The sequence below is a fragment of the Trypanosoma melophagium genome (genome assembly GCF_022059095.1).
Source record: "Trypanosoma melophagium isolate St. Kilda chromosome Unknown ctg10segment3, whole genome shotgun sequence".
NCBI classification, from domain to species: Eukaryota; Euglenozoa; class Kinetoplastea; order Trypanosomatida; family Trypanosomatidae; genus Trypanosoma; species Trypanosoma melophagium.
In genome coordinates this window covers 55,001-67,346 of record NW_027125136.1, presented here as the reverse complement: position 1 = coordinate 67,346, position 12,346 = coordinate 55,001, and the positions used below count along the sequence as shown (strand labels likewise).

The following is a 12,346-nucleotide window of genomic DNA, read 5'->3' as shown; positions in this document are numbered from 1 at the left end:
AGCCGCAAGCAACGCAGAGACACCACCCCATGAGTAAAGCATCCGAGCCAGCAGCATGCACAGAGTGCGGAGCACAATACTCATGCAGGAACACCGCAGCGCTTCACATGGTTAACAGGCATGGTTTAAGAAAGCCGATGCGCTTTGGAAACTCAAGTTTCCCCATGCACCACCTCCGCCGGACATACCGCCTGAGCCACCGCCGCCCAGACCAACATCTCCGGTAAATACGTTACCTCGCCAATCAGCACATGCAGTGAAAAAACATCCCTTTGCATGCAATTTGTGTTGCCGAACCTTCCCCCAGAAAAACGGATCAACTCGCCACCCCAGGCGCATGCACAACGCAGAATGCCCTCCCGCTGAAAGAAAGCGCCCAAGAGCAGACGAACCAATACCAGAGGGATCAGCATTTCCATGTGACAAATGTGGCATGATAGCGCGCCCTAAAACAGGCCTCAAAGCCCACATTCGAGCACGCCATCCTGAGGACCCCAGTAAAGACGCACCCGGCACGCAGTTAATCCCACAGCCAGCATCGCTGCGCTGTGAATTTTTCTAAGGGATTTCGGTAACATAGGAGCTCTATCGTGCCACAAAAAGCAAAAACACCCACCTGGAACTCCGATACTGCCGATTACGATAAAGGTAACATTTCCAGGAAATAAAAACCGTCAGCGAGACTCGTCGCCACCGGAACGTGAGTACCGCGGCAAGGTTCAGTGCGGTGTGTGTAAGAAGTTCTACGCCAACATGCCTTCACTCGCCATTCACTGCAGAAATTTTCACCATGGCAAAGGCATGCCTGCCAAAGGGGCAACCAAATCCTCCTGAAGCAAGGGCGAGAACATAGACCTTGCGGCCCTGATTTGCCCCACATGCAACAGACAATGCATGAGCAAATCAGGCCTCACACAACACCGCATGTCTCAACACGGGTATCGGCATATTCGCGCGCATACTAGCCAACGTACCGGCTGTGAAGAAACAGCACTGCATCTCTTGAGTTGCCCCGCCCTTCGCCCATTGCGAATGCAGTATGCTATAACAGATATCCCTCTCCAGAAACTGTGCTTTTCTAAACATTTAGCCCAGTTCCTTCTGGCAGTGGAGCGGTGCTATGCGATACCGCAGACTTCGCGGTCCAGAACCCCTACGCCTCCTTCCTCCACCCTGTAAGGCCTCTACACCCCTGTAAGGCCAGCGACGGGCTCGATTATGGAATCCCTGAAAGGATTAGTCTCAAGAGACGTTTGTCGCGATCCCCAACAAGCAACAAAAGACAGAGGAGATCATTGGGCCAATACATTAATATGAAACCAAAAATAGCAAAAATTAATAACAAAAGAAGACTATTGGACGGGCTCTGGGAAAGGATGGTGGGAGTAGAGAATCTCTCGTAGACTGTTTTACTGTTCATAGATTGGTTATAAAGATAAAATAAAGCAAAACTTGAAAATAACAAAACTCAAATAATAAAAACCCAAAATAACAAAATAAACATTACAAGAGCTTGAGGATCCCACAAAACGAAGGGATTTTTCTCTCAAACACCGCTCTTCATAGACAGCAACCTTGGTGCTCTACGGTGAGAAGCTGATAGCCGTACCGTTGGGTTAAAACCCATAAAAACACGAGGTATAAAAAGAAAAAAAAGTAATCAGTCGCGCGACCGGCAGGGTTGACGACTTAGGGGGTGGGTCTAGCGATCTGTTTTTCTTGCATAAAAGATTTCAAAATTAGACTCTCATAGTAAATTACTTAGTGGTTTCTTATGTTCAGCATTCCCAAGATACCAAAAAAGTCATAGACTCAACTGCCCCATATGAGGCTTAACGTTGCCCCCTTGGCAGGGCAAGAAATAGTTGAAGAGGGAAACCCCCAATAACAACAGGAAGAAAACATAGTCCTTCTTTTAGATCGCCCCCTAGAGTTACTTTAAATATTCTTTCTTTATGATTCCCAGTGGTAAAAAATTTTACTAGTTGCACTTCAGAACCTGCTTGGTGTATATTTTTAAGCAGATGCGCTTTCTGCGTGCTTGTGGATAATGGTTCCCGGCACCCTTTCGTTTTCACACCCTTGCTAAGGCCAATAAACCCGCTCTTCTCTTTTATCATCCCACCAAGCGATCCAGTGCTAAAGCAAAAAAAGGATTTGAAGTAGTGTACTTCTTGCTCGCGTTGTGCCCTTGCGGTTGGCTGCTTTTGCCGTTAATAAAAAACACTAAAGTGAACATAGCGGATTCTAGGAACCATCTAGAGGCAAAGTTACGCGTGCATATGCTTCAGGATTGGTTTCGGTTAAGGTTGACGTCTGAATTTCGTCTATGGCCATCGACAACGTAGTTCAGAATTGGGGAATACCTGTGGCCTGGGCTCTTTCCAAAGGGTTGCGGTGGAACCCTGGCCCGGCAGCAAAACGGGGGAATATACGGTGAAATTTTGAAGTAAGAAATTGGGTCGATCATTCTTCCAGTTGATGGCACAGCCGTTTAAAGGCGGAGATTGGAACTTTCAGCTGCAAAGGGGGCCGGTAATAAGGCGGGTCGCTCTTCCCTGGTGTGTTGGTCTGGGGTCTTTATTTGATGAACCCCATCCCCAATTAATAGCAGCTGGTCCTCTGCAACATTAAAGTGGAGTGTATTAAATATAAATAAGCATTTGGAAACCACTGCCACCATCTCAAACGGAAAAAACCCGGATCATATTATTCAAAGCATCGCGCAACCACTGTTAGAACATAGGAAGAACCCAAGCGCCGATTTGAACAAGGTAATCAGATAGGGACCCCAGTCCAGGAAATTGATGCCTATGTTAAAATGGTGTTTCTTTGCGTGCTCTTTATGGGAATGTTCTGTTTTTAAGTCTCTCTCTAAAAAAAAAAAAGACACACGACACCTTTTTTTACTGTTACTACCCTTTGTTGTTGTCACAAGGGTTGTCGTGTAACAATATCTGGATTTTCCCTTGATTATACTATAGCACGCAGCCCACAGCCAACCTGTAATAATAATGGCGTTTGAAACGATTGAGGAGGAGGCTGCCTATTCTTCATTTCAATCAGTGCCACAAAAAAACTTTGAGCACTTTAACTTTTTTTTTCCCGCTGACTATGGTAAAAAACCTGGATTTCTTTCGAGCGTTTAGGAAAGTACGCCCTGCTCTGTGTGCACAACGTGCGGTGCTTTTAGAAAGGGAACGTGGCTTACAATATAATAGCAAATGTCTCAAATTTCAACTCCCTGACGACGGTTTTTGATCAGAGCAAAAACGCAAGAATACAATACAAGAAACCCTATCGCAGGATAGCAAACAACAGAAGCGCCATTAAATCGGAAACGGAAGTAGAAAAATCAACAGAATACCGATATAAAATTGCTAAAAGGAAAAAGAAAAAATAGAAGGGCCACAGAAAAACAAACAGACGGAAGCGATTCTAGAACTGAAACCCCGCCCAGCCGCAGGAAAAGGGAATTCCACCGCCCGGACAACGGCACCGGGAAGCTTTCTTTGGGAAGAGAACCCGGAAACAGCAGAGACTCTTAGCCAAGAGGGAATGCGAGAAGAAACGAGAGGAATTTGAGGCAGGTTAGAGGAGGGGAGGGGTACGCGCATTTAAAGGGGCGGTGGGGAAGTATTGGGCAAATGGTTCTCCCAAAACGGCCGTTCGCTGCGTTCTGGGATGTTTTCTGTGTGACCCCATCGTTCCGCCACGGCGGCATAACGGCACGTTTTCTTTTTTTGCCTTTGGAACCATGCGGTTGTTGCCGATTGGTTTTCTAAAGGCTTGCGAAAATAATGGTCGAGCTTTACGTCTATCAGGTGGTAAAATATTGAGTGCTTTTCATGATAGATACCTTCATTTCTTTTTCATTTTTACAGCCTGTCTAACCTTAAGTTTTCTGAAAGTAAGTTTAAAGCAAGTAAAAATGTGAAGTACTATTTGTCAGTCTTATTCCGCAGCGGAATGGATGACCAGTACCCAGGTATTCGTGGATTTGGTGCGCCAGAATGGCCATACGGCTTTTTCATTTGCATTTCGTCCATCTGCGGCTCCACATTTAAGTTATCCTTTTGTTGGCATTCTAACGTTGGAAAACGACGTACTCATCGTTAATCTGGATCAAGATAGATCTATGAATTGGGAGGATTTGCGTACCTCCATTATAAACTTTACGATGCCACGGAATAAAAATTTTCTCCAGGCATTTGAAGAAGCACGCGCGCGTTTCAGTGCAGAATGGGCACCGCTGGAAGAAAGAGCATCCGTGCCGCAGCAGGAATATCAAAGCGCTCAAGCACAACTACAGGATGTTCAGTACCGTTTTCACCAATATGCCAGTGTGCAATTCCAGGAATTGTAGAAACAAATGGAACAAGCGTACCAAGAGGCAACAAAAGCAAAAGGGCAACCGACAGATACACAAAGACAGTTGGCACAATCAAAACTGCAAATGACAACAGCTCACGACAAAGTTACACATTTGCAGGCCCAACTGCAAGAGGATTAGTTGCGATTATCGCAAGCACTGACGCAGACCTCAACCGCGCATGAAGAATTGGCAAAGGGAAAAAGGCAACTGGCAGAATTACGGGCGCAAGGGTCCCAGTTTCAGGTGGAGAAGCCTGGAATGTTGGCGCAACTCGAGCCAGCCAGGGAACAGCTCCGTCAAAGAGAAAAGCAAAACGAAGATTTACTTCGCCAATTAGGCCAGCCAGAGGACCCCAAAGAAAATGGGATGGGACGCGACACACAACATTGACCCAACAACGGCCCATACACCTACAAAGGAAGCAAGAAAAGAATGGCCTGAGTGGACGACGCCGATGGGTCACAAGGAACAACTACAAGAGGAATTTTATTCGGGAATACAAGATATCCAACCAACAGCGCCGTTTTCCGGTTGCCGGCAAGAAGGGCAAATACGCACCTTTGACGGTATGCTGCGATTAATTATTGGCACTTCGCCTGACCCATTATTGACCGCCTACCAAGAAATTTTCCTATGTCAGTAAATACTGCTCCGGTTTATCAGGAAGCATGGAGGAATTTCGTACAATGGGTCTGCAAAGTTCGCAACAAGGGGTTATCAGCACAACAGGTGCAAATTGGAAGACGACCTTATACACAACTGCGAATTATTCAAACGGTTAAGGATCATCAGGGAGTGAAGATGCAGGACGTCAGGAAGGCCATTGCTCAGCCATTAAAAAGAGAGGATCCATTCATACAAGCAGCTATGAAGTTGAGGAAGAAACATTCGGCACCACCTCCCAGCAAGGGAGACTGTTTCAGATGCAGTCTCATCGGGCATTACATCTCTATGCGCCGTGTGGCTTTGCATAAAGAAACTTTCAAACCCAAAACAAATCTTTCCCCCACGGACAAAATCGATAAAGGATGTTACGATAATACCCGAACCTTCCCACGATCCGTACATCGTGGCGCTGGCTTCAGAGGACAACCGTGTCGCTAAACACATGCGGACCCGCACAACATGGGAACAACGGGGGTCCATAATAAGAAGATTCATCGATTTCACAGCGCAGCACAATTTAGAAGTGGCGGAAGAAAACATTCCGTTATTTGTCGTAAGTATGCGATTGGCAAAAAACAGCACGATTCAATACACGCGCAAAATGATCACCATGCTGGCATTAGGGAGAACATCCTCTCAAATGTTTCTGGCGGGCCCGCAAAAGAAAACGGAAGCGCAGGCCCCCTAAAACAAACCCGACCAATGGTGAGATGGGAATTGGATATGATAAGCGATACTCTTCCGCAGGAAAGAGATCGAGTGGCTTTACGACTGGCGCGGGTCACAGCCAGCCGACAGGGAGAAGTAACACAACTCCAGAAATAAAATTTTGTACCACAGGCACAAAACCCAGCAGCCATAATATTGGATTGGGGAGCCTTACCCAAAAACATTCAAGATCGATCCACAAAGGGCAGCGAGGTACGCGGCCATCGGAGGGGAAGATGCGTGAAGGATAAAAGCAGTCGTGAAAGAAATGAAGGGCGACTAAAAGTTAACGACAATAACCACAGAAGGCATGGAGAATATTCTTCGCCCCTACGGAATGGCAGCTCGCTCCATAAAGAGGGGGGCACTGGCACACGCCGCATTGGCAGTGGTCGGGCAAGCTCTCGATCCACGACTCCTAAATCAGTTAGGAAAACGCGCAGACCCCATGGAACCCCCACGAAGCACGGCACGATATCTCGGCCATTGGGCCGCAACAATAAACAATTCAGCGCACCTGAAATCATTGATGTAGGAGATTTGGAAAAATGGGCGAAAGAAAAATGGACCATACCGGAACCTGTAAAGCAAGGTTTTTGTGCATTATTTAAAGGGTGCAATATGCTACAACGATCCAATCGAAGTCGAGTGGCAACGCGAGAAGAAGAACAATTACCGTTGCAAGAAATAGATGCGGGACCCCTTTCCACCAAATGGGTTGGGGACCGTTTGAACGAGAGAGCCAAAGACGACGAGACGAGGCGCGGGGCACGACGCAAAACACAGAAGCGCATTTAAAGGGACGTGGATCCAATTTAAGAATTAACAACGCTGATACAAAGCGTATGGGGGAAGCAGGGATTATATTAACAGCTTCTTCGCGCCCAACTAAAGGATGGGTCGTCCTTTTGCGGTGGTTGAGGATAAACCGTCAGGGCAGAGAAGGAGATTTATTGCCTGGCCAAATGGAAAGAATGCCCAGGATGATTGCGGGGCCGATGTGTCTTTGGGATGCATTTTCCGATACCTGGGTGCGTTCTAAGGCGAAACAGCAACATAATTTGCTTTAAAGGCATCCTTTTTCCAGGTGGCCTTACCAGTTGAAATGCGGGCAAGTTTCCGTTGCCGCACGGAATCAGGGGAATTAGTGGAATTCGCACGGCTTCCAATGGGTCATAAATTTGGCCCTGGGATTGTAAATACCATTGAGGGGTTTCGGCCGGCGATCCGTAATTGGTATTACCGCGGTGCGCGGCGCCCAAAGAGCTAAAAATACACGTTTGGATTGGTAACGTTAGAATGGGTGGTCTGCACGGAAAGGTAAAATCTTGGGGACGCCAGATTGCGCGTAACATGCAAAGCTATGGTGCCACTATCGGGAAGCGGCAGTTGCACACGAAGGAATGCGATTTCACCGGGGCGCGCTTTAACCATAAGAAGCAGACGGTCTCCATAAGTAAAAAGGCAATAAAAAGGTTGCAAGAAGCACCGTCGCAGGAAAAGACGACGGTTGAAGAATTGGAGAGTGCTGTTTCGCGCATGGTGTTTGCGGCGGGAGTTAGGGGTGAATCCCTTTTCCCGTATTATTTTTCTTAAAGGTAGTGCGTCGACGATTGTCACGTTTAAATCGGGGTTTAATGAGGCCCCAAGGCCCAGCAAATTTATCACTTAACGCGGGGATCATCGGGCATAGCTGGCTCAAAACGTTATTAACGAACGAGCCGGTTCACCCACCACAGCAGTCGCCCTCTACGGCAACGCTGTTGAAAGCCACATGCATGTACGGATGGGGAGCGTTACTACTTAAAGGTAGAGGGTTTTGGTGGCAGGTGATGCTTGGAAGCACTCACCTCGCATGATTTCCAAAGCAAAGGCACATGCCGTTCATCTAGCATTAAGGGGTTTTAAAATGCATTTGAGAGGGCCATTGGATATTCGCGTTGGTAATAAAACGATAATGCGCATTATGCAAAAAGGGAAGGCACGTTCGGAGTCGTTGGTTGCAGAAGTCGGCGCCATAGAAAAGGTTTTACACCCACACGGTATACGCGCTACTTGGAGTTATTTGGCCTCAGAGGCCAATCCAGCGGATGGAATATCGAGAGGGCAAAACGTCAAAAAATCAGACATAGCGAAGGGGTGGAACTTGCGACGGGGAGAGCGGGGAGGCGGGTTAAAAAGGGCTTCCCAGCACTTTCATTTCTTCAGCTCTGTTATTTATTTGCAAAGAATCCACTAGGGAGGGTGAATTGATGCAGTATTTTGCAAATCATCGGGGATGGAGGGATAGATATGAAAAATAATATTTTCTTTTTCTCTGTTTCTAGGGGAAAGCAAGGCATAGATTATTCTCTGGCGTTCGCCCTTCCGGTGAAAGAAAAACAAAATGCGCCACGGGCAAGGGACAAGGCTGACGCGCCCGTTAGTTGACAACACTGGGTGCGTGAACTGGGCCGACCGCCAAGCCCCGAGAACTTTCCAGAACGCGAGGGGTGTGGGTGCGGACGTTGGGGCTGCTAAGAAGGGAAAGTAAGAGCAATTTAGCCGCGCGGCATGCTCGGGGGCGGTGTGGCTGTGGGTTTGCCTGGGCTTGGTGTTGTTGTGCGTCTGTTCGTTTGGGGTATGCCGGGGTGCTTTGGGGAACAAAAAGTTATTTTTTAACTGAACGAATAGGCTCCATAGTCTAAAACAATTTGAGAAACTTCTTTCCCCCAAAAATCTTAAAGACAGGGAACGATCACAAGAGCGGAATAAACTTATTTCGCATAATTTATTCAAGCATAAAAGTATCACATGTTTGGCGTCGCAGTAAGGGGCTTTATGGCGCAAGATTGCGCCAGCTATCTGGTGAAAGGAATTTTGGCCGAGGGGGATTTTCCTCTGGGCAGGCTTCTCGGGTGATAAAACTATTATTTCGGCTTCTCCCTGCCAGGCCAAGTGTGCATCCGAGACCTTCTTCGCCACATTGGAAAGGTTGGCGCGTCAAACTTGGGAAGAAAGAAGTTTCAGATTTAAAAAGTTATGGAGTTTGCAGCGCTAAATGGTTTGGCTATTCGGGAAGAAATAACAATCTCTGTTTTTTATGGCCAGATTTCAACTTGCCAGAGGCACTTTCTCCTTATACGCGTAAATGCCGCAAACCCCACTGGCACTGGGTAAAATGTCAAATAAAACTGTTTTGGTGGGCATGCAGTGGGCATTAGTTGAAAACAAATACACTATACGCACCTGGTTTTGTCATGGGAACTGAAGCAAAGAAGCGGAAGTCTGAATATAGAACTATTTGCTGGTGATGTCAGCTTAGGACGCCGGCAGTGAAAGTAGCGATATTACAACGGTTCAAGACAGAACCCTATTCTTATAACTATGGTAAGGCTGCTGCGAATTATGAATTATGGTGCACCGCCAAATAATTTTGAAAGCAATCATCATTGAGTGGCGTATTATGTTGTTGTTGGTGTTAGGGTTAGGGGCGAAAGAAACACAGAGCCCTAAAAGCTGTGGGGAAAACGGTAAATACAATGTCTATAGTAAGGGCAGATAAGGAAAAAATTCCTTTTCTTCACGACATAGGAGCGAATTCCATAAAAAGGGTGGCCTTTACACATATAGTGTTCACAATGTTCGAAAATAAACCCTCGCCTTTCCTTATTAAAAAATTTCTGGAATCGTTCAATTTTTTTTTGTTCTTTGCAATTTTGCGGGTTTTACTCCAATGAAGTGGGCGTTAGCAACGATATATATATATATATATGTTTATTTATTTATATTCTTTTTCCTTTTTTGTTTATTCTATTATTATTATTATTATTATTATTATTATTATTATTATTATTATTATTATTATTATTATTATTATTATTATTATTATTATTATTATTATTATTATTATTATTATTATTATTATTATTATTATTATGTATTATTTATTATTTATTATTTATTATTTTTTTTTAATTTTTTCATATATTGCCACCACGCGCTAGGTGCAAAGGGTATAAAGATTCTTGAAGAATCTCGGTGGTGGAACATGGATTGGTTTTGTCTCTTTGAGCTGCCTGAGGGGCAAAAAGAGTCCAATTCCCAATACGGGAGGCCATAGCTGTTACCATATCTCTAGGGTCCGTGCCTCTCCCCAGCGGCATTCGCACAAAGGTGAAATATGTCAAAGAAACCGCTGCTGAGGGCTCGCCGGCGCGTGCCCCAGGACCTTCTCGGATTAAAGCTTTCTCCCAGCATGACGCGGATGGTCCAAGCACTGCACGACGTTTGTAGCCTAAGAACCAACAAACCCCAGAAGAGAAGAATGCTGGCCCATGGCTTCCCCCGAAAAATACGAGGTAATGGACCTTGGCACCAACTCTCGACGGCCAAACATCACCAAGGGATGGTATTCCAAAGAACACATGTGTCAAAAATAAATTTTTGATCTGTATTTTTAGGAGGCCCCTCCTTAAAAGAGAAAGAAAGAGAAAAAGAAAAAGAAACCGCGGCCGTTAAAGGAGGCAACCTCCCTCAAAAATTTGTTGGGTGCTTTTGGTTTCCTTGAATAAATTTGAGTGCCTAACCCTGGCGCCGCGATAAGGTAGCATCTCGTCACAAGGAATCGTGAAAAGTATTATTTTTATTCCTCTCGCCTTTATGGGTTTTACCCCAACGGCACGGCTATCAGCTTCTCACCGTAGAGCACCAAGGTTGCTGTCTATGAAGAGCGGTGTTTGAGAGAAAAATCCCTTCGTTTTGTGGGATCCTCAAGCTCTTGTAATGTTTATTTTGTTATTTTGGGTTTTTATTATTTGAGTTTTGTTATTTTCAAGTTTTGCTTTATTTTATTTTTATAACCAATCTATGAACAGCAAAACAGTCTACGAGAGATTCTCTGCTCCCACCATCCTTTCCCAGAGCCCGTCCAATAGCCTTCTTTTGTTATTAATTTTTGTTATTTTTGGTTTCATATTAATGTATTGGCCCAATGATCTCCTCTGTCTTTTGTTGCTTGTTGGGGATCGCGACAAACGTCTCTTGAGACTAATCCTGTCAGGGATTCCATAATCGAGCCCTTCGCTGGCCTTACAGGGGTGTAGAGGCCTTAGAGGGGTGTGGAGGCCTTAGAGGGGTGTGGAGGCCTTAGAGGGGTGTGGAGGCCTTAGAGGGGTGTGGAGGCCTTAGAGGGGTGTGGAGGCCTTAGAGGGGTGTGGAGGCCTTAGAGGGGTTTGGAGGCCTTAGAGGGGTGTGGAGGCCTTAGAGGGGTGTGGAGGCCTTAGAGGGGTGTGGAGGCCTTAGAGGGGTGTGGAGGCCTTAGAGGGGTGTGGAGGCCTTAGAGGGGTGTGGAGGCCTTAGAGGGGTGTGGAGGCCTTAGAGGGGTGTGGAGGCCTTAGAGGGGTGGAGGAAGGAGGCGTAGGGGTTCTGGACCTTGGAGTCTTGGGGCAGACCGTGGTTTGAACGGGGCGCTTTCGTAGGTTGTTGAATGGGTCTGTGTGGGAATCCTTGGGCGGTGGGGGGTTGGGTGGGTTTTTTGCGCGATCTTGGGAAAGGAAATCGTTTTTTGGCCGGCGCCAAACTTTTTCCCGCAACGCCGGAAGGCAGCGGGCAGGCCGCGTTTTTTTTCTTCCCGGTGGGGTTCTGGCCTTCCCCCTTTCCCCCGGCTTGGCAGGAAAGGCGGTCGGGGCGTGTTGTCCAAAAGGGTTCGTCGTTGGGGGTCCCGCTTCTGGCACCGGCGGTTGCCCCGGGTGTCTTTCTAAGGGGGTGTTTTGCATCCGATGCGGGTGCGAAGGGCTGGATCGGGTCTCTTGGATGGTGTCGGGTCCGCTTTCCCTTCCGGTAGGCGTTGTCGATTCCCATCCTCTTGGTTTCCGGCGGCGTCTCCGCGGGGCGGTTCTCGCCGATTGTTGTTGCGGTGAAGGTTTTTCTTGGTTGTTCGTTCTGATTGGCTTCATTTTTTTCGTGGGTTCGGTCGCGGGGCCGTGGGGGGCCTCTCGGTTTGCGGCCTGATTTAATATTTTTAATGGTGGCAATGATGTTTTTTGTTTTTTGTGTTTGTGGCGGGGCGCGGTTCCGTAAAGTGCAATTTCTCTGCGCCATGATGTTGTGGTGACGTGTTGTGTTTATTAAGTAAGTAATATTTATAGTTTAAAAAAAATAACTTTAACCGTTACTGAAGCTCCCGTTTTTTTTTCTTTGTCGAATGGATAAAAAAAGATATATATATATATATATATATATATATGAGAATAATTAATTCAACGCGCAACAACAATTTTTTATATTAAGAAGAAATAATATTGGTACATAACATAAATCCAATATTATTTATTCTTAAGCGATACTTGTCTTTGTTTAATAATTTTTATTTATTATGAATATTCTCTTCAAGATTATTTGGTTGCGCGGATGTATCATTTCTTTTAAATAATAGAGCGGAATAAAAAGAAAGAAGTTCATCTATTTTCGATGTTTTGTGATGATTTTTAAGTTGCAATTTTATAATAATAATAATAATAATAATAATAATAATAATAATAATAATAATAATAATAATAATAATAATAATAATAATAATAATAATAATAATAATAATAAAATAATAATAATAATAAT

The 12,346-nt window shown here is 45.6% G+C and overlaps 1 protein-coding gene across 1 annotated transcript; it reads left to right on the top strand.

Moving 5' to 3' along the window:
- Positions 1–8,135: 8,135 nt before the first annotated feature.
- LSM04_007210 (uncharacterized protein) lies at positions 8,136–8,952 on the top strand (the record flags this gene model as incomplete). The annotated part of the gene is made up of 2 exons (XM_067336523.1): positions 8,136–8,255; positions 8,590–8,952. 2 exons carry the CDS (start codon positions 8,136–8,138, stop codon positions 8,950–8,952), a joined length of 483 nt encoding a protein of 160 aa, XP_067194782.1.
- Between the last annotated feature and the right edge of the window lie 3,394 nt (positions 8,953–12,346).